General features: G+C 41.4%; 1 protein-coding gene across 2 annotated transcripts in view; it reads right to left on the bottom strand.

Moving 5' to 3' along the window:
• LOC104365189 (c-Maf inducing protein) overlaps positions 1-23,264 on the bottom strand; it is a 135,498-nt gene that overhangs the window by 34,191 nt on the left and 78,043 nt on the right. For both annotated transcript variants that reach the window (XM_042797600.1, XM_032990684.2), the window contains exons 3-4: positions 18,384-18,434; positions 714-875 (exon numbers count right to left, since the gene is read on the bottom strand). In XM_042797600.1, the coding sequence (XP_042653534.1) occupies positions 714-875; positions 18,384-18,434 (213 nt within the window). The remainder of the gene's footprint in view (positions 1-713; positions 876-18,383; positions 18,435-23,264) is intronic.

Genomic DNA, 23,264 nt, shown 5'->3' with positions numbered 1-23,264 from the left:
CAATAAATTTACTGGAAGTCACCTATGCTACCACCTATGCAAAATAGCTTGGTTTTGGCTTTCTCAGCAGTATGATCCATTCAGAGGTTACAAAGCTGTGAGTTCCTAAGATCTTTGCCTACTGCAAGAAAAATAGCTAGCAACTTTTTTGCTTATCACAAATCTTTGCACATCAGAACTAAGACATGAAAAACATGCTTGGCATTACATGTCTTGTCTGCGAAAAGTTAACTATTTGAAATAGATGCTATAAAAGAAGGATAGATACCTCTGAAGAAGGAAAATATTTTTCTTTGACAGAACTGATAATAATAAAATAGCTGCACAATTAATTTATTGGTATAGACATATTGCTACAAGATTTATTGGTCATGGAAACAAAGCTAATGGAATAGAAGTCAAGGGAAGTTTTACCACTGACTTGAAATAAGACATGAATCAGACCCATAATAAATTTACCATAAATAATCGACAAAAACAAAAAAAGCCTCAAGAGAAATGTGTTTTGTTTTGTTTCTCAAATTTTACCTAACATGGGTCAAATTCTCCTTCTCCCCAGCAAGTACAAATTCCACCCAAGTCAGCAGAAGTCACAAGCAGACTCAAAGGCAGAATTTTGACAGCCCAGGTTAAAATAAAACCCACCCACAAACTTTTAACTGTCTCTCATCCAAATGCAAGCATGTCTTGCAGAAGCATGGCTGAGGTCATACCTCTGAGAGCAGTTTTGAGACAATCTCCAGTGGTGCTTGGTGAATAGAGTCATCCTGAAGCGGAGACGTCAGCGCCATGTCCACCAGTGTCCGGATCTCCTTCAACACCACCTCCCAGCGGCTGGGGTTACTGAGCACCTTCTTGTACTTGTAAATCTTTTTCTGCAGGAAAAATGAAAGGGTCACACTAACACCACTATAAACCCCTTGAAAAAAATTGACTGGATATGTGCTTCCTACATGCTACTGTCAAGTGGGCTGCTTTGTATTTTGAGTTTTGCCTTTTCTGTTTGTTGAAAAGTTGTATTTAAAACATTTAAATGGAAAAGAACACCTTGTATGTCTAAACCAACTTCTTCTGTGCAAGCACTGAAAAACTGTTACTCCCTTTTTTAATTTTAAAATAAGTTTTTTAACTCCAGAGCATCTCTCTTTCCATCATCTCATCTTGCAAATATGTTATTCCTCGGGCTAATAACAGATACCTGCTATTGCACTGTTTCCAAAGCTGTAGGTCCTTTTAAAGGGAGTTAGTCATTAAGAAAGGAGAGAGAGAGAGCCCATCAAAACATCATCCTACAGATACTTTATTCTACACTGCTAAATCAGTGAATTCACATTCAGAATGAATTAAAGTCAATTTCATCAAAAGTGAAAAATTCCAGTAGACCCCACAGGCTTTTCTTCTGTCTTGAAGGATCCTGAAAAGTCATGCTGCCGCCCTCCAGTTGTAACAGAAACTTGTAAAGTGTCCAAGTCTTCCACACGATAGCATTTCCACTCTCAAGAAAAGCATTCCTGATTGACTAACCCCATCTGCCCCGGTCCTCTGCATGCCTTGGCATTACTTCTAGCTGTGCCCAAGCTATCCCACCGATCGCCCCGTCCACAGCCCAGGTGGGTAAGCGAAAGACAATTCGTACCTCCTTGGCAGCCATGTTGCCACAAATGACTGGAACAGAGGCTGCTTTGTAGTATAAATAGTATTCTTTAGAGAAAACCCACCCTCCCAAATTCCCAGAGGTGGCTTGATGAAACTCTAGGAGTTCAAGGAAACGATGACGAGCGCTAAAATGCCACTCCCAAGAACACCACGAAGCGCACACTAGGAGCAGGAGAGGCTTGCAGAGCGGGCAGCGCTGGGGCAGCGCGGGGCCGCGGACCTGGCAGGGAAGGAGCCCTGCTTGCTGTCAGCAACCACCAGGAACTGCAGCGTTTTGTTAAGTGCACATGCCCTTCCACATCTCTCTCTGTGTGAATCCAGTCCTCTGGTCAAAGGGATGTCAAGAATTCTGGATACGTCCTCAGGTTTATTAAATGACACAGGCTCGGCACTTCTCTATTTACAGGAAAATGCCAGTGTTTTGCACTAAAAACGGATCTTACATTCCTCAGCAGCATTTCCAGGGAAATCATAAAAACTGCCTATGTTGTGCAGCTTGCAGATTCAGCTGCACATTTTGGGCTATACATTATCAGTGTAATAAAGGCAGAGGACTTTGAAAAGGGTCGGTCTGCTTTGGTTTGTTTTGGAGCTTTGCCACTACACAGCATTTCCCCCTCCACTCGCCCAGGGCAGCCCCTGCAGGAACCATCTGAGCAGCCTGGCTCTCTGCTTATCAGCTGCTTCCTTCCCATCGTGGCAGCAGATCTCATGCTCAACAGAAAACACAGTCACCTCTGTACCCTACCCGAAACACAAGAGAAGAGAACAATAGAGAAAAATACAGATTTCAGATGCCTTGGGTTTGTCAACGTTGTTAGAGGGGGAGAAAAGGGTGGCACTGGGCTGACATGTAAAGGCTGATAAAGAAATCCAATTATCTTTTTAATTAAATTCATGCAAGTACAAAAGCATGCTGACAGTAGTTCACACTTCCAGTGCATTTTAAGCCACTGAAAAGCTAAAGAAACATAAGAACACATGCTGCGGACACTACCAATGTGTTTGAGATTTCAGAATTGAGCAAAAATCTTTGTACTTCTGAGCTCCTTGGGGCACAGAGGGTCCACTAGCATTTTTAAGCTACCAGCACTACTTCCACCACCATCACAGATTTCTTGGACTCTTTAGGAAATTTAAATCACAGAGTTTAATTTTTCTTATTCGTGTAGTGCCCTTTTTTAGGGTCTTTTTGTTAGACCCACTCCGCACTAAATAAAATCTAAACTTCAAAGCCAACTAGCCAGCTTTGTAACTTGAAGCAACTCCTTTCTCACTAACTGAGGACACTAAACAAAGCTAGCTCAATAGATACATTTTCCATGCTGAAATTTATTCCTTGGTCCTGTACTATGAAGAAATCAAATTCAAAGCAGAATTCAAAGCTGGATAAAAGGTGGAGGCGGGTGAAGTGCGAGAGCTAGACCACTGGGTTATTGTATCCTTGCCTGCTCTGGGCTGCCCCTTACTTGGGCGAGTTACAATGTGATTTTGGAGAGAAGTTCCTTCAGCCTAAGGGACAGCTGCTGAAAGGAAACCTCTTGCCCAACAGGACGCTGCTCAGACAACCCTACCACAAATATCTTTCTTCCGCTGTCAAATCTACTTTTGCTTGAGGGGAGGGAGGAGCAAGGGAGGTTTCCTTTCCCTTTTAGAGATGTCCATTAAAAATTAAAATTCCGATGATGCTGACGTACATCAGAGAAAAGACAGCAGGACCTGTACTCCCTGCTATGCAAGGGAGACCTACAAAAGCTGCTGCTCAGACCAGGCAGACAGTGACTCAAAGGGAGCATCAGGGGACAGCTACCTTTGCAGACACACTGAGCCCGCTGCAAGCAGGAAATCCAAACTTATCAGTCTCTGCCTCACGTTTTCAGCACAAAGGATTGCACCGTACTGATACACTGAGCTGTAATCTGCAAGCGACATTGCAGAAGTCTTGAATGATGGTGGGAAAGCAGCAGGAAATAAATAAATAAATAGAGGAGCCATCCCCAAGAGGGTTGAACTCTGCTATCCTGAACCTTTGCCCATGGTTACGCTGCTGTTTTTCTCAGCAGAATGCTTTTCACTGTTGAGCGCCTTGCTGAAAGCCTCAATTAAAGCTTGAAACCTATCAGTCGGTTACAGAAGCAATTTGCTGTGTATCAGCAAGCACTTAGCCAACACTGAGCCATCTGCTCTATTCTACCTGCACTGACTCCAGAGCAAGGAGGAACAATCATTCACGAGCTTAAAAGCAAAGCTGCTTGGTAAAGACCTATATCAAAGAACAGGCATGTCAACACGTGTGAGGAGTTCGTTCCCCCTGGTGTAGGTGCAAAAGATGCCTTCAGCTGCTGAAAATACTCACACAACATTCATCATTAATAACATGTACAAGAAAAATACTGGGGCGGGAATCCAGTTTCACTGGGATTTCACTAAAAGCAGCAGCTCCTGCAACAATTTATGTGAGTGAAAATAACACATGTCAGCTTGGAATTTGACCCTCCTAGTTACTGACCAGCCAGAACCACACAGCTAGTGTAATTCCAAAATCTTGCTATGCTGACTTTAAAAGCAAAACCACTGAATTTAGTAAGTACCCAGAAGAAGCAGCATGGGGATAAGTGACACTGACAGGTCATCCTTCATTCTCAAATCACTCTAATTAATTAAGTCTTGCAGAAACCCAATGACCTAAGTCTCAAGCCTCTTACAGGAGGAGAAATTGAAGTCCACATGTGAAAAATTACTTTTCCAGTGTTATTAAGCAAGCAAATGTGACAAAAATCTGTAAGCAGTGGGTTTTGCCATCAGTGCTCAAAAACTCCTGAACACTGCTGTGAACAGAAGGTTCAGGAGGGCCCAGGAAACTTTCAGCTTTTTAAAGTAATATCTTCATATAGTCTTCTATCTCATAATGGACTCATCCCGTAACCCTTGCTCATACACCACTTGGTGATAATACTGATGTAGCTGACATCTAAGAAAAATGGACTCTAATGCACAAAATCGGACAGCATGGAACAATTGCCTTTTTCAGCCCTAGCAAGACCTTTCATGTTAGGAACATCTTAAAGCAGCCAGCGCACCTGATCCAAAAAGGGCAAGATGAAGTTAGCCGTCTTGATGACCAAATTTCATCCCTGCTTTGCTACTGATGGCCAGGAAACATTCTGTACTCTTGGGAACCTGTCTTCCCATCAGCAAAGACTATCTTCATTATATTAAAAAAAATTGCCAACCCTAATCCAGAATGGCCTATTAAATTCTAGCTCTCTACTCTTTGGCCCTTTACCGTGCAACAGCATGCAACTAATCACTTCTTTATTGGAGAAGCTAGAGCTACTGCAGGAACGTACACTGACTTTGAGGGTTGTGTGTGCCAGCAATTGTTTATTTCTTGCTGAGCAACGAGGGCAATTCCAGCAAAAGGGAAAAGGTCAGCCTCCCGCACAGAGGTCCTCCCCAGCTCATTGCAGGGATGGCTGAGCCAAGCTAGTGTTACATTTTAATGTTGACAGCGCTTATGTAAAATGGAGGTGCCTCTTGCTAGTTGCAAATGTAGACAGGGAAAAAACCACTGAGAGCAGACACCAGAATGGTTTTCTCCAATGCAGCAGAACATTTTGTTAAAACGCTGCATAACAAGAAACAGGAAGAGTTGCTTGCAGTGTTCAACACACATGCTTGGCTTGTCCTACAAAGCCCAGGAGCTGTACCATGTATTCTTGAGCACCACCTGCTGGCATTTTGTCTATTAACTTGTTACCTTCATGAAAACAAAGACAGCATGGCATCCCCAGAACTTTGCTAGATCCATAGTCTGCTTTTAGCACTAGCAGGCATCACTTCTGAAAAATACATAAGAATAACTTGGTGCTAACAGAAGCTTCCCTGATAGCCAGAGACAGGCTTAAAGCACCAACTGGATCCACTGAAAGCCTTCTGAACTAAGTTCCTACCAATATGAAGAAAAAAAGCAACTTATCTGAAAAGATGAGTCTATAAAATTTCAGGCAGAGGGCTTGAGGTAGGATAATATTATAGAAACTTTTCTAAATTGGGGAATTCAGACTGCTCATGCTGCAGTAATTAAACTCTCCACACCTTCTGAAGGTTTTGTACAGAAAGACTAATGTAACGCCCTCTAAAAGAGATGCAAAACAGCATCAGCAAACTTTTGCAACCTACCATGTTGTCAGGTCAAGGCATTTTCTGCATTTTTTATTTTACCCAGTGCTAAATGCTGAAATGCATCAACTTCTCTGCTTTGGTTGCTTCCCTGAATGCAACCTCCTCCATTGGTCGAGGCTCATTTGCCAACGTGCTCCTTGCCACAGGCCAGAGAACTGGAGGGAAATGTTATAAGCTATACACTTCCCAATTCTCACTCAGTTATGGTCTAAATATCACTTCATTTTTTGTCAATTCATATAAAAAAGATACTGACAAAATTGCCATTATTTATTGCACTGAGATTGGCAACCATGAATCTATGCCCTGGATAAATATATCAAGTCACAGTCTCTGCCCTGAGCAGCTCACAGAGCAAGAAAACCGAGGTGATTTCCTTGAGGTCATATGGCAAGTCGGGACCAGAGCAGAACTGAATTCTTCTGATTCTCAGGCCTCCAGGCTGACTGTTAGATCATGGCACCCCTAAGTAAAAGCACCACTGACATGCACTGGGGCCATGGCAAACAAGTTGAATGTTGATACCCTGTTGCTGTGCTTCCCCAACACAACATCTTCCCCCACCTCCTTTTTCAGCCTATTATTTTCTCACCAGTGTCTACCACCTTGCTCCAGATCTTAGCTAATCCAGGCAAGAACCCCCTAATGCTGAGATCAGCACTGTTTCAAAGCCAGCAAGAGTTCAGTGGGTTCAGCAAGTGGTGACACGGGTTCAGCTGTTACTAATGCACAAGCAGGAACAACCACACAGATACTTCCACAGGCACAGAGTTTGTCCTTTGCTCAGATACCACTGGGACAGTACCACTACGAAGTAAAAGAATGCCGAAATAAACGGAATTTTAAAAAGACAAAATGGGTGAAACATTTCTGCTTGGACGAAGAGAAGTGCAAAGTAGAAATGGGACCAGGGGTTTCACAGGGCAGCCTCCTCACTCACCTCCCAGCATGACAATGGGCAGCTGCAACGTTAATGCACTGAAGAACTTGCTCCTGAAGAGCATTATCTATTTGTCCATCTATCTATCTATCTGTATCTCTACCTCCTTTTCACACGGCTGTCAAGTGACTGAACACCCTTCTGGGCTTCTGCTCTCCAATGTGCTCAAGACTACTGAAAAGATATCCTTCAGCAACAATGGGGGATGAGAGGATGGGAAGGGAAGGATATTCTATCCAAGGAAAAAAGGAAAACTCAAAACACTGGGCAAGCAGATCTTAGATTTATGGGCTCCACTGAAGACAAAGCTGCATGCAAATACAGCGTGTGTGCCTCCAAAAACTGAAAGCAACTCAAAAATTGTGGCTTCCTTCTAGCCCCTTAAGTGGGGAAGGAAGAGTTCATCTTTTGTAGACCTTCCCACTACCAAGCAAAGGAACTGGGCTCTGTTTTTGATGGTGTCTTGTCTTTTTCTCAAATCCCTGCATACAGCCCTTCGGTCACTAAGATGCAGGAGTACAGACAGCTGATCCAAACCCAGCTCTCTCTTAGCCGTGCATTCGAGATGCCGTTTCCCCAGCTAGAAATGCAAAAGGCTAACTGTGGCTCCAGCTGCACTTTGCATGGGCTAATGCGGTTACTATCGTAATCAGACCTGTCCACAGGGGAGACATTTTTTGGCATGACCGACATTGATGCATTCCCCGAAACCCTCCATCCCTGCTTCCATTTCCTTTTGGCAAACACTCCCATTCTTCAGGCCCCAGTTCCAGCACCAGCTTTACACTTCAGGTTGGCAAAACATCAGCTTTCATCCTGCACACAGCAACTGCTGTTCCGTATTTTTCATATCGGAGCCAAACTGGGGTTTGTTTTTAATGTTGCTTTGGCTATGCGGAATTTCACTATGACTGCAGATACGTTTCTTGCAGAAGCACAAGCCACTCCCTACTTGCAAAAAAGCGTTGGTAGAGACACAGCTGCAATCTTGGGTTGTAAATCCCATGTAACATCTCCCCAGAAGAAGAAATATTTAAAAATATGTTGTCCATGGACATTTGGTTGGGTTTTTTTTTTTTTTTTTTTTTTTTTTTTTTTAAGCAAAAGTCACACAACACCTTTTCCTCCTGATTTTGGGGTGGAGGAGAAACTTCAATAACTTCAATACATCTGAATAACACTGTTGTCCCATATGTACAGGAAAGATCTGTCCTAACTGCAAGCTGAAGGGGTTTACAAACCCTCCTGAGTTGCTTTAAACTCTTATGCAGTATGAGTGAGAAAAACCTTTACATGGAGGCTGCTGGACTCACACAATTAGGGCAGGAGCCAGACACCCTGCTTGATCTACACTTTAACAGCCTCTGACTCACTGTCAAGAGGGAAGGTTTCAAACATGTTTAGGCACAACTACCTCCTCCTCTTACAGGACTTCACTGCTGCTTGCTACAGCATTTTTGGCCCTTTTCTCCAGAGTAACAAATGCTCAACACGGACATTCTCTGTCTGGATGTTGGGATCTCGGTGTTCTGGTACAACCCACAGTTTCCACAGGGGTGTGAGTCTGACATGCTGCTGTATTTGAGATTATGCAGCATGAGCTGAAGTCAGCAAAATCATGTTCCATTTAAAAAAAAAAAAAAAAAAAAAAGAGCAGACTACTAGATGAAAATCAGGAAAATGCGTTGCGTACCATGTACACTCCACACTTTGCAAAACCTTCAGTGGACTAACTGCATTGCAGTGCAAGGGGGGAAAAAAATAGCCTTAAATAAATAAACCATAGCAGGCACTGTATGACTGCAGAGTTTAACGTGCATCAAACAGAAAAGCAGAAGACAAAGCACGGCGACATTAACTGTCACCTAGGTGCGGTCCTTGATGTGTGCTTCTCTGCACAGAGACCTACCATTACTGACTGTATTACAGAATGCCTCTGACACCAAGCTGAACTGATTCAGGTTCCTAATACCTTTATATTCACTCACTTTATATTCCACACATGATGGCTGTGTCTGTGGAGCCTAGTCCTTGACATCCACTAGCTCTCAGCCTGCACTGGGAATAAATGACTTTGCCACTGCAGAGAAGAGATAGAGTGTAGGAAAAAAAGAACACACACAATCTTATCATCATTGCACTTTGACCAGGTCTGCCAAAGAAAAAGCTGTGTGCAAGGCCACCATGGAGAATAGCCAGGCAGCATACCTGCTGTGCAGAAACCCCCCCACTGGCACTACACCCTTCAGATCTCACACAGGCATGAGAGAGCTGGTCATCACTGGGAAGACAGGACAGTGCCTCATCTGCAACGCTGCAAAACATATGCCAGTAATTTCAGGCACATAAGAACTCTGATCAGTAGAACTTGCCACCTGAGAAACCACCTCAAATTTGGATTAAGCAGCTACTACACAACACATTGTAGAAACTGCTAACAAAAAATAATCTCTGAAAGATAATCCATCCCCCTTCTATTTTCTGGGAAATGCGAGTAAGATTAGGTAGCATTGAGTAGCACACAAAGCAATTATTTCTTCACAGATATGCAAACTGGATTAAAAAGCCATGTCATCCCTTTCCCTTATTACTCTCCACTGCTAGCAGTGGGCACCCTCAGCTTTTCCTGCCCTCCTCCCCTCTCACCAGTCAGCAAAACTTTCCAAATGGACATTTACGCACCTGTTTCACTTTCTCCTCCTTGGCAAATGTATTATTTTGCTGAGTTTCTAGCACTTCAACACCATAAATGGCTTTGAATTTGGCTTCTCTCTGTTGTGCACCTGCATCATCAATGTCGTCAGCAAGAGAGATGTGCACAGCTCGAGGAACATGTTTGTGTCAGAAAGCTGCTGCAGAGCCTTAGGGAGAGCACAGATACTGGATGCTGATGTGATGCTTGCAAGCATCTTAAAAGGGACTTCAGAAAAGCAGGGTATTTCTCTCTTCAGATCACTGGGCTTTGGAGACCTGAATTTTCCAGTTTCTCACAGGGAGATACCAGATTTCTGAGCAGTATTTGCATCTGAAACAGACCCATCACTTTTTTACATGTTTTTTATCACATCTTACTGCACCACATCAGCACAAAACCCCAAGCCTCCTGCAACTCTTTAACCTACCAAAATACCACTGAATCTCTTCAATTTCCTTGTTTTCTTTCTCGTGTATACAAATGCTGCGTGACATGCAAGAGTGAATCAAGTCTCACAGCGCTGAGTTTTCCAATCCCAAGGCTAGCCTCCTTGCAGAGGATCAGAGATGACTGGGGTGCTACCAAAACCACTACCCGCCTCACGTTCAGAGACTGGCCGATGCAAATAAGTCACTCACAACAATCCCGTTGTCCTTGATGGGTTTTGCCTCTGGTCACACAGACTAATCTAGTATTCCCATCTTAAATACTACAGTAAAGAACACCAGTGACCAGGCTATGGTAAATAGCTGTGATGCAATGGCTTTTGAATGAACACAAGGGAATGAAGGGCATGGCATATTTTTACTAGCACTGTTTTCTGATACTTTTTTTTTCTAATTTTGAAACAACCACTACTCTGGGAAAAAAAGACAAGGAGGGTAAGACAGACAAGATGAACATGTGATTTATAGCAAGAGGTAGGGCAGATGATACAGGCTGTAACACTTGCAACATACTGTTTCAGGGTTTTTCTGTGGGTATTAGCAGCAGTTTTATAATTCTCTAATACATTATGTATACTATGATGCACTCAACACACTATATTGTAAGAACTAAACGTAAGGACTAAACTGTGCAAGAAAGGAAAGAGAAATTTAAAACACCACCTAGATCCCCTTTGCTCCTTCACGCTCTGGTATTCTAACACCAAGAGTCCTCATAACATCCATAATGCAGAACTGGGCCCCATAACAGCAGCTTAACAAGGCACTTAGCATGTGTCAACTCCCAGAGTTAGGTTTTTACACCCAACACATCATGCGAGGAGGATAATTATACTCCTGGGAAAGAGTACCAGTCTTGCCCTGTCTTCATAAGAGGTCTCCTAAAAACAGATTTTTCTGCAGCTAGAAACCTGAACAAGAGACTAATTTTGGTGCAGCTTTATATTATGACAGCTATAGATGAGAAGTTGTAATTTGGTGAAACAGTGATCACCATGACCTGGAAGTCCTGAATTGCAAAGAATTAGTCATAAGGTCAGCCCTGGAATAACGCGGAGGAGCAATTCACCAGGACAAGAACCAAGGTTCCCTCTTGGCCAGCGGTTCAGCATTCCTGAGAAGCAACATCCTCCAGCAATTGTATTTACTCCTCCTCAGAGCCAGGACCTAAGTACACAATAACAAGCTGATCTGTTTATTCAGCTGGTTTTGACACCCCTCTATCTTCAGACCTAATATTAGTTTGAATAGGACAGCATACAAGTCTAGGGGAGAAAAGTTTGAGCTGGTCCTGAATTAGCTAAAGCAAAATAGAAAATAACTATCTAGTTTCTACTCAAATTTCACCAATAGGCCATTTATTGGCTTGAGTTCTGTCTCCTTAAAAAAGCCTCTTTTGGCAATGCAGGACGCATCTACGAGTGCACAAACCACGTGTGCATATGGCTGGACGAGGGCAGAGCACCTCAGAGCAGCAGCTCAGATCCAAGCTGGCACCTCAGCATGTTGCCAAGAGCCTCTTTTGGTTGGACAGTGCTGTGCTGACAGGGATATGCAGCTCCCAGATTTAAGGTGATTCATGTTAAGCCAATGCAGAGCACAGGCGGTGACCAGCTGTCACTGCTGCAGATGCACCTCATGGGAGGAACCTGCTCCAATGCCCCCCAGAAAGAGTGAGATATTCTTCTAATTCAAAGGCAGTGAAAGCTTAAGAAAATATCCTAACCATTCTACCTGTTTCAGTTCTTAAATCATCATCAGTGTTTCATAAAAAAAAAAGAAAACTTCCTTTTAACATCTTGGCTGGTTTTCATCTATTAATTTCCTCTTCCCAAAGTGAGATCAATGCCTTTCTGTTGCAACAGAACGGTTACCTCTAGCAAACTGAGATCTCAGAAACAGAAAACAAGGCCAAGATTTTTCAAGTGACTTCTGATAACAGAGGGCCTAAGACTGTCAAACTCGCATGGGAAAATGCGGGAGCCAATGGACTTCATGTGCTCATGAAGATGTCTTAAGCCAAAAAAAAACCCCACACACTCCCCTCCAAAAAAAAGTAGTAGGGGAGAATGCTTAACTACAAAAAATTAACAATATGCCAATAAAAGGCTGTATGTCAAGAATTCCAGGATGTTGCTCCTGAATTTGCTGTATGGTTGTTCAGACTATAGACCAGGCAGTATTATCAATCACTGCACGAAGAGCAAGGGAGAGCTCCACGTAGGCAGAAACAGCTGCATTCCATGATACCTTTCAAATACAAAAGAAGAACAAATCTTGGCAGTAAACATCAACTTAACCATAAGAGTGGGCATCAGGAACTGAAAAATGACAAGATGTATTTTTAGTCCCACTAAGTTCACCAGAAAAGTCTAACTGGTACCAGCTTCTCTTCTTGGCAACACAGATCCATTAACACACCACTTGGACCCTGTATCTGTTCCCTACAGAATATAAAGTCCAGTCTCAAACCCCATCAAAGTCTTGCAGGGCAGAGGCTCTGGCTATCTTAAAGACCTGTTCATGGTCTCCCACAACTGGTACCCATGCATTCCACAGGAAGAGTAAAACCACCAGCCAAAAACTTGTGGGCTGCCTTTTATCTGTCACAGCAAGAGACTTGCTCCTCCAAAACTCATGTGTCATCAAAGCCCACAATGCTTTCAAAGCCCTGAGGCTTCAAAAGGCAAACCTTAATTGTATAGCTTAGGTTCCCATCAATATATTATTGACTTGTATACAGACACAAAAGGAAAAAGAAAAAATACAGAGAAAAAAAAAAAAAAAAAGGTAAACACCACTGGCCTAACTGTATGATAATTATTTCTTGTTTCACCTCAAAATAACAGAAAATGGGAACTTCTATGTTCTGTGAAAATACCTCAGGTTTTCAGCTAATGAAAACAAAGAAACAGCCAAGACAATTACAGTTGCATGTGCTGGGTAACCATCAAAGAGAAGGCCTAAAGTCCAGGAACCACCACTGCAAAGAACTGCTGAGCATTTTGAGTAATATTTTCACTATACAGTACAGCACAGGGTTATTGAATTGTCACAGGGTATCAAAGCTTCCTCTCTCAGATCATAAATTAGGTTTTTTAATATAAATGACAGACATGGGCCTTTTTAACCATAACCAATGTAATTTTTTCCTGATGTCATAGTTTTAAGGCATGATTTACTGAGATTTAAGGCTATAAATTTCTTTAATGTCATCATCTAAATTCTATATAAACCCCACTCCTGTATGAGCACTATTTTTAATCATTACCATGGTGATAAAACCGTAAAGGTGCTTTACACAAGGAAGGCTTTACCATACTTTCGAGAACAGTTTCTCTCAACTTCATTTTTTGCAGTTTTAAAGCACAGAAAAATAACTCCCTCTGAACTTTCACCATTAGATACAAAAACTGATACTCACCCACAGTTATTGTATAAAAAATATTTGGTACTAATGGACAAGGAAATCATAACCTGAACACAGTAACAACCAGACAGCATACTGTCATTCAGGTCAAGTATGGCTTTATATGACAGTCAATCCCTTTGCAATTAATAGGGCTGCTTATGCATGGAAGTATCTATTTCCTGAAGAGACAGATAGAACAATCCCTTTGAGAACCAGGGAAGTATTAATCCAACATTAAAGTTTTTGAATGAAGGCCAACATTGCTTGTTTTAGCATTCAATGCAAAATGTTTACAAATCCCAAATGACAGCATTGTTCCAGTTTCCCAATTCATAGGAATCAAAACATGGAGTCTGTGTAGAAAATGAATTTTAAAACAAAGGTAGCGTGATTCTTGACTGCAAGCTGGGGGTGCCTACGCATGCTGGGCTGCACGAGCACAGACAGTGGGATGAGGGAGGTGACCACTGCCCTCTGCTCAGCGCTTGTGAGGCCACACGTGAATACTGTTCCTGGGTGGGGGCCTCACAGCTCAGCTCTACAGGCTCTCAGCAACCTCGTACAACTTCGAAGTACACGGTGCATTGCGTGAGGAAAAAGGTAGCGTGGGTGGGGAGAGGACCAGATGATGTTCAAAGGTCCCTTCCAACTTAAACAATTCTACAATTAACACATTTGCACTGTCCATGCTAACAGATGGATAAAACCCCTAACCAAGCAGCACTACTCATTAGGGGACAGTCAAGGACTGGTTAATAGCATCAATTGGAAAGACAAGGTATAGGCAAGCCTTTCTAGAAGAACCAGGTCAGAGGCTCACAAAGCTCAGCTTGAGTCATGCTTTACTGCAGCCTTAGGTCTGTCCCTTCTGTACTGTGTCAATTCAGGACATTCCCCCAAAGGCCATCAACTGACACGTCTGATTGCTGCATCACTCAGCTAACTAGAAAACACAAGCAGCCCACATCCCACAATGAGGGCAATGTTGAGAGTTCACTAGTGAGCACGCTAAAAAATGCAACATGCCCCGTGTAACCTTTAGGTGTACTCCCCCCAACAAATGTAAATCTATACCTGTACTCTGTATCACAAGACCTAAAGACCCCAGGAGAAGACCTCACTTATGTCTTTTTTAATTCAAGTGCAACATGGTACTAAATTGGTCAAGCAGGTCTTTTAATGACTAATACTATAAGTATGTGGTGTAGTAGGGCTCAACGTTTTCTACAGGGGATGGTACCTCTATGTGCTAGGCACTATACAAATAGACTGAAAGTCCTTAGCCTAAAGATGGCAAGATATAAACAAGTAACAAAGTAGATGGATATTGTCTGGGAAAATGCCAAGGGTACATACTTGCTTATTTGTGTGTGTCCCAAAATTACTAGTCAAAAGTGAAGCCTAGCTGCACTCATCCTCTACACAAGAGGTTGGTTACCTCTGTATCTAGCCTCGATCCAGAAAGGGCAATGAACTGCATGTGTTATTCTCTTTTGTATATTCACAGAAAGTGTTGTTATCTTTATTGATACACTGTTATGACTTATCAGCTTCCAAATACCAAAGATTACATATCATGGTTTCAATCCAACCTCCCTGGTTGAAAAGAACCATTTCTTACACAATGGATTAATGATTTGTTTATGTTTGAGGATCTGGGCAGTTGTTAACATGTTCTGTTTATTCTCTGGACAAAGATAGTTTGACTTAGCTGTAACCCAAAGGAAATCAGGATTTCTAAAAATAGCCTGAGGTGGCCAATAATCCTTTAGGAGTTGTGATACACATTGATATCCAGATTAAATGAGGAATTATGAATAACCCTTAGTGGGAGGGTTTGAAATGGAAAACCCAAAGAGAAAATGACTACATAGGAACAGTCTGTCCCGACAACCATGCTCTCTTCAGTAAGCACAGTATTTAAGGAGAAAGTCACATCTAAAAAGCTTGTGTAAGCATCTTGACAGCTAGTCAGTTGGATGACACATAAAACCTCTTGGAGCTTGATCTAAAACATGGATAATTATGTGTTTGGTTTTCTTTTATTTCTGTTTATCTGTAGCATCTCTTTTATTATTCTCTGGGCTACATAAAGAAATTATTCTTAATTTTTATTTCAATGTTTGTCTCTACAACAAAAATTATTTCCAGGGTGCTGGCTGGCAAACTGAATTCCCACAGTGTGTTAATCCTTAAAACTGCACCACATGAAAGCTCCCTCACAGACCTCAGCACCTTCATACAAGACCAAAGGATAACCAGTATGTGCCTGAACCTAAAGAGCTACCCCAAATACTTAACAATACAGCTATTCACTGGACCTAGCCATTTTGCAGGTAGCTCACATTACATGCAGCATCTGGCTCCCAAGGCTCGAAGCACAGGAAAAAGAGCCAGAAGGACACTGACAGAAATTAATCTGCTCCCACAATTGTAATTTAAGTATTCCTGTTTTAAGATCAAGGGGGACAGTCCCCACTGCTGAAAACTCTCAGAATATCTGTTTTCCATCTGTAAAACGGGTTCCTCCAGCCTTCTTTGGGCAGGGCAGGGGACATGAAGGTCTCCTGCTTCACCTACATCTAGCACCTAGCGCAGTGGGGCTCCTGGTTCAGCTGGACTCCCTAAATGCTTCCACCACACAAGTATGAACAATAACAAGCTCATCTCTGTTGGACGTTTTCCCCTGAATAACTGCTTCAGCTATCTGCACCAGTTTGCATCTGTGTTCTACATGCCCGCAGAAATGTTTTGACCCATTATTTGTAAGACCACTGGACAAATATATCATTCATCAGCACAACCACCCAATTATAATACAGCTGCGGCGATCTCTCTGCCAGCTGGTGCTTTGTGTAAATGACCCATTCCAGAAGAATAGGCTTCCTGTTTTTTTGTGGGTTCCCTTACTACCTGCTTAATCATCAAACCATACAAATTATGGAGTGAGATGAACCTTGGCACCTGGCTCTTAAAGTCACAGGCTATGGTGCTAGTAAAGTGGTAAACTTTACTAAGGTAGATCACATAACTGCACTCTTCCACTCTCCCAGATACACCGCTTGTCTTGCCTCTTGGTGCTGTTGTGGCTTCACTTAAGCCTGCCAAATATCAACCAAAGTAAAGAGCATAAAGTTACCAGGTGTTCTTCCTCTGAACTATTAAGCAACAAAACCCACCAAAACTATCTCCATTTTAGCAAAGAGGAATTTGTTAGTGTAAAGTACCTGGGCAGTGACTAAACCCTGTCACTGTTCTTATGAGAAAAAGCTACTTGCTATTCTTGGTAAAGGGAAGGTCTTTCAAATCAAGATAATGTTTCACTTGTTTTTCAGAAACTAACTTAATGGGGGTGGGGAGGGAAGCAAGGAAGCAAAAATAAATTCTACTTTGCAACAAGTTAAATTACTCAGAGTTTCCCAAAATGAGAGGCTTGGTCAGAAGCATTGGAAAGTTTAAGAAATACTCCTTTAAAAACAACTCCCACAGAGCAAAGCTCCCTCTACACGACCAAAAGGCATGTGAGCAAGCAAGGTCATTCTGTCTAGGCATTCTTTTTCATAATTTAATTGATGGGGTAGGTGGTGTTGGGGCCAAGTTGCATCTTTACCACTCCTTACTTTTTTTTTTTTTTTGCAGAGTTGCACCTCCAATTCCAATCTTCCCCTCACTTCTGGAACGAAGTGGGCACATGCCACTGGTATTATAGCCATCCTGATTGGGGGTAAGGTAGAATAAGAAATTCCATCATCATTTCTGCCCATGCTTTCTCTGATCATCCTTGCCTGCCAAAGCAGGAGGGAAAGTAACGGCCACATGGAGATACTGTCTCTGCATGCTTTAAGCTCTTTGTTATCCTCAGGAGTTGCAAAGAAAGCAAGACTGGCTAGGCATTGTGTTAATGATACTGTCAAGAGGCCAAAATAAAGTGCCACACCACAGCCCAGCCTTCTGCTATCAGCACTACTGTCCCACGCTCATTTAGGCAATCAGGGTAACAGGCTGGAGAATACGCCAGTGGTCTGGAAAAGGAGAACTCAACACTTGGCGCCTGCTGATAAGAAGCTGGATCCACTCAGAATATGATTCTGTCAGACGCCGATGGCTATACAAAGCACACCAGTACTGCAGTTTTGCCACACAACTATTTTGCAACTACCAAACACACCTACAACAAAACCAGTTTGGTGGGAGGGACTTCCTTATATTTTCATATGTGGTTGCTGTCAGCAGGCTGAAATCTAGATAAGCTACACTGCCAACCTGGCTGATTTCACTGAAACCCTGCCGAAAACAAGTCCTGAGCTGAAAAGCTACTGCTTGTGTTTCCCACCACAAGACAAGAGAGGACAACCATATTCTGCATCTGGCCAAAACTTGTTTCCAGCTGCATCAAAGATTCATACAGATTCCATCCAAAGGTCAGCAGCTACAGTTTTCGATGAGGAATGTGCTGCTTTTGAGAGACAATGTTGTCACTGTGATCCACTTCCCCTACTGAGGGCAATCAGTCCATTGTTCTCACTGAAAATGAGAAAGGGCTCGAGACCTCTGAAATGGAAACTGCCTTTAGATCCAAATCATCCTAAAGCATAAACACAGACTGATGCATAACAGATTGATGCTACTTAAAATAAGCAACTCTAAAAGACACCGTTTCTCCCTAGTTTCCCAGAAAAAGAAAAAACAAACAAACAAAAAACTCAAGTATCCCAAGAGTCCAGAGCATATGATTAGGCTGTAAGTCATTCTGTAATGTATTACACTGCATAGTACAAAACCAAAACCATCCAATCTCTATACTATTTAAATGTGAATTGACTGGATATCTACTTTTGAAGTCAGTCATATGTTGATAAAGCTGGGCTATGTAACAAGTTAATTTGTCCATTCACAATATGAACAAGTTGAAACTGCATACATGTTCTGATTTAGGTTTTCTGCAAGAAAAAGACTTTATTCATTCAGGGCTCTTACAATGAAGGAACAGGGAATGCTAAAAAGTATTCTTGGAGGCAGACAAGGAAGACAGTGAAGTGCAGAACTTACCTTCCACTGCAAAGAATGGAACCACTGATCCCTCAGGTAACTGTTTGCAGCCTGCAATAAAATTTACAAACAGAATGATTAGTTTCAACCAGTGTTTCAGATCATCCGGCCAAAACTAAGCAAATCACACGTGTGCCCTAAAACCAATAAGGCTGCACTCATGGTATTCTTCTGAACTTTATAACCCTGGCCAACTTCACCCTCAGACTCATCAGTGAGGGAAACTCTTTGCTCAAAGCTACAACTTTGCGTTATAACCAGTTTATCTTCACAGAAAGCAGTGACATGAAGACCTTGCTGCAACTGTAAAATACTGAACCAAAACCTCACAAAACATTAACCTCATATGAAACAATGCTCAACCCAAAGACTGTGAAAAATCCTCCCCCAATTTCAGTCAGGTTTTGGTTAGACCTTTAAAATCTGTAGGACATTTGCCTTTGCTATTAATCATCAGGAGCAGAGTAAGAATGACTTTTTACTAGGAGGGGTTGGGTTTTTCCATACTCTAGTTGCCCTTCTTGTCCTGTTCCTCAGCTGGCCCCAAAGCCATTCAAATAACATCTTAGCTCTTTCGGCGATATTAAAACAGAGTGAAAAGCGTAACACACACAGACGTGCAGATACATGCACAGACTGTGCAGCAACGGCATAAATGTTGCAATAATTACTCCCAGCGATCACCCGTTTTTGTCTGTATTAAGCACAGCTGCCAGAAATTCTCCGTGTGAAGCCAGGTTCATAGCCAATGAAGGAATAGTTCAGCTCTCCCAAAAGGTCAAAAGGCTCAGTATCAAAAAATATAAAAGCATCTACGGTGACGTAAATACGCATGCCTTAAAAAGGTGACATAAGTTTGAAATATTTGAGTGGGTAGAGGTGCCCTTTGGCTTTTCCAACTCTATCTCATCACTGCCAATGGGCAATTTTACTTAAAATTCAAAATGCTTTACACAATCAGTGAAAATTACAGGATAGCCTATAAATCCATCTTTAAAAAAAAAAAAAAAAAAAAGCAAGGTTCTTCACCAGCTAAAACCCACATACTCTTTCAAATTAAGGCATCATTCAACAGATTTTAGTCCCCAACACCTTTTTAGGTAAGTATTCAAAATCCACACCACAGAACGAGTTTAATTTCCTGACACTGGTTCAGTTCACTAATAATAGCAATAATACTGAAAGTAAAAAATGTTGCGTGATTACCAAATCCATGTTTAATCTTAAGGTCAGATACCGATGTCTCAGTGATATAAATTTGGACTGATTTCTCTGAATTAAATGGAGTAATGCTTTTTTATATATGTATTGCATATTATTTATTTATATATTAATAAGAATTGATTCCTCCTCCAGCAGGTCCCTGGGCAATAAAGCAGAATAAATCTATCATAAATAATCTTGGCTGACCACAGAGTTTATCAAAAACAAACTTTCCATGTCATGAAGAATGATGACATAACAGAATACAAATTTGCTACAAATGGAGACAAAAAGCACAACTTTTTTTTTAGGTTTTTTTTTTTCTTTGCATATAATGTGCAGATGTTCAGGATATTTTGGTTTGTCAATATTTAATGATTTTCTTTGCATTATTACACAGTATTTTCTGTATATATGTGCACTATAACGTATGATAAGATAGACCTTTTACTATATATGTTACAGAATTGAATTTCAATGCAAAATACTTTATACTATATTTTAATATAATAAAAAGGTCAAAAATAATTTGCCATAAAAAGCCTGTAGAATATTTTTAACATAATTTAAAAAGCAGGAAGTAAATATGCTTAGATATGTCTTATATTTGTCCAGAAAAAAATGATTTGAAACCCCTCCAGATTTCATTGAAAAATTCAATTTCAAATTGAACCTTTTTCTTCTTTTTTTTGGAAGTAGAAAACTGTTTCATGGAGGGGAAAAATACCCCCTCACTTCAAATGCTAGCATCAAAGCCCTTTAAAGAATAAGTAAAACTGAAAGCTTCTGTAGGCTTGAGCATGTATACTAAGCAATAGCCCCAATAATATTTCAAGTTACACATCCATTACTTCATTCTAAAAAAAAAAAAAGATACAGATGGAGTATTTAGGAGTTATGCAAACTAAGATATTGTTATTTAAATTTATAAAATCCAAAATATTCTAGGGATATGAAGTACTACTACTCTCAGGCAAAATGTCAACCTGATTTAGTCCCTGGTCCGATCATTACATGACTTGAACCAAAAATGTACTGAAGTCTACAGTAAGAGAAAATGTTAAAGTGCTAAATCAGAACTGTTGAGAACTGTTAATTATTCTCCTACTTTTGGGATGTCAGTAGCTACAGATTTTAAGAACACGACAAATAATTAGAAAATACTGTGTGTAGACAGATTGTGCAACTGACTGGAGCCTTACATAAACTGGATGACAGAAACTATTAATGAGGACAACAGCATCAGGCAGAGGTAGAGACACAAGTGGACTGCAAATACTGGAGGAGAAAACAAACAAAGAACACTATAAAAGGCAAAACCAAAACTAGTAGAGGAAAGACTTGTTTAACTTGCAGCAGCAGTATACAAAAAACATTTAAAAAGTAAAATTAGCAAAGCGTCCAGGTTCCAAGTGTGGGACCAAGCACTATCTACACATAAGGTTAGCAACTGTAGAGAAGTGATCAAGAAAACTTGCGTCTGGATCTAGGTTAGGAGTTTGAACAACTCTAAAACTAGAAACCCTCAGAGTTCAGGCTGTCATTCAAAACCACTTCCAAGGAAAACAAAGACAAAGAAGACAAAGTGAACACAAAAGTGGAAAACCAAACCTGTAGGGAAGCCCCACACTTCTATTAATGATCAGAACTCAACAGTAAGAGGAACTTGGAAAGTCAACAGTCGTTTCACCAGCACTCTCCACAGTGTTCAACGCAGATAGACTGAATGCATTTAACCCAACCATCATTATCTAGATAGAGCTGTCTGACACCGGCATTCCCCACTTCTCCCAGGCAGCAGAGGCTAATCCTTCCAGTGCACCCTTCCGCCTGCCTGACTCCAGCAAGCTGCAAAACCACAGCGAAGCGCAGGAAACACTGGATCTTTTGCAGAGGATAATGAAGAGCTCATTCTTGCACAGCATTCCTTGTTCCTCCCTCTTCTTTTTTGGGCTTACACTGTGAAAGGGACTACAGGGAATATTTCTCTCTTATCCAAAGAACTGGGAGCCTCATAGCATGCCAGGGTGACAGAAAAGCCATCAGGCTCTGGTCAGTGCTCATCCAGACAGCTGTACAGCCCATGGCCACCTCTGCACACACTGACTTACAGGTTATTGTGCATAAAATTTCTGAAATTTGGAGGAATAAGCACCGAAGGGTAAAGTAGTGGAGGGAACTATAATTCATTTATAGAGGCTGCACACACATATTTGCAGTTTCAACCAATGTGCATTCCTGGAGCCCAGCACTTCTGCACCAAAGTCATCACTTCCCGGGAACTGACACCTATATTCTTTTACTCCAGAGGAGGGCATAACCTACTATACCTATTCAGCTCTAGAGTACAATAAAGAGGAGAAAATAAGACATGACAGACTTTAAAACAGGCTTTCCTTGGGCATTCTGACCAGCACAGGCTAAGTTTTTCTTACTCAGCCTAGCCCACACAGTGGGTCCAGTTCTACACCACTAACCTTACAGCTACCTGTCCAACTTAAAAAAGAGATTCAACCTGGAAACATTTTGCCTGCTGTTGTTACAAGTAGTCAAGGAGATAGGAATGAAGTACAATGGAAATTTTATAACCTAAGTAAAATAAAGGTTTAGGCCCCAATTCTGCTAAGAATTTTGTTCTCAAATGCAATGCCTTTAGCAGGGTTGTAGGTAGCACACGGTCCAGCTGGTTGGGGCTTTTTGCACAATTAATGCCTCCCAATATTTTTGCACAACCACAACATGGTAGAAAAGTACTTTTAGAAAACAGGAAAATGTAACAGTAAAACTTTGGGAAGGTGCAAGAGGATTCAAACTACCTGTAGCTTATTTATTATCATTCCAAGGAGGAGGAAGAATACTTAATTTAAGCATGCCTACTGTAGGTAATACTTTTTTTTTTTTTTTTTTTTTTAGATGAGTTGATCCTGAAACTGTGTTCTGAAGGATTTTATATTCTAATTTTGGGGGTGTAAATGTTCAGTCAGAAAGGAAAAGCCACCTGGGATCAGTTACAGTACCAACTTTACTCAGGATTAATTTCATCAGCTTCAAAAAGACTTCTCACAGGAGAAAACTCTGCAAGACATTAAATGCATGCTTATACAGAGCTTTGGCCAACATGAGTAAATTTACATCTCTGCTCAAAAAGAGCAGTATTTTTCTCTACATGCAAACTACATTTCTTAGTCAACGAGTAGGAATACACTTTTTGATTAAAAAGCAGCAAACTTTTTAAAATCAGATTTTCTTTTTGCTCACAAAAATAGGAAGCTGAACACTTGTTTCATGCCAGTGTTACAGCCCCTGAAGTAATTTCCACCCAGGCAGGGAGGAGACAAAATAGGAACCTGCATGTTGCTGAGAAACAGAACACCTGAAACTCTGCAACAAACCACCACTCCAGAAATGATGGTGAAGACCTTTAGTTAATATAAATACAGCTCCAATGATACCAATATGTCTACAGCAACAAGCACCAGCAGAGAATTTGTCATTTCCACCACACCACGCATGCCGTGCTACCAAGTTCCTTTAACGGTAAGTTAGCACTACGGCATCCCTTTTTACTGGCATGTGTGTTACTCAGAAGAATACAAGAACAGGCTTGTCCGCATAGCGAAAAGTTCCCAGATGTGTTCTTCACACATACCCTCCTAAGGGATTTTGCCATCTGAAAAG

This window comes from Tyto alba, unplaced genomic scaffold (genome assembly GCF_018691265.1).
Source record: "Tyto alba isolate M040663 unplaced genomic scaffold, T.alba_DEE_v4.0 Super-Scaffold_26, whole genome shotgun sequence".
Classification (NCBI taxonomy): Eukaryota; Metazoa; Chordata; class Aves; order Strigiformes; family Tytonidae; genus Tyto; species Tyto alba.
The sequence above is the reverse complement of the archived record's forward strand: the minus strand, read 5'-3'. Positions and strand labels throughout refer to the sequence as shown.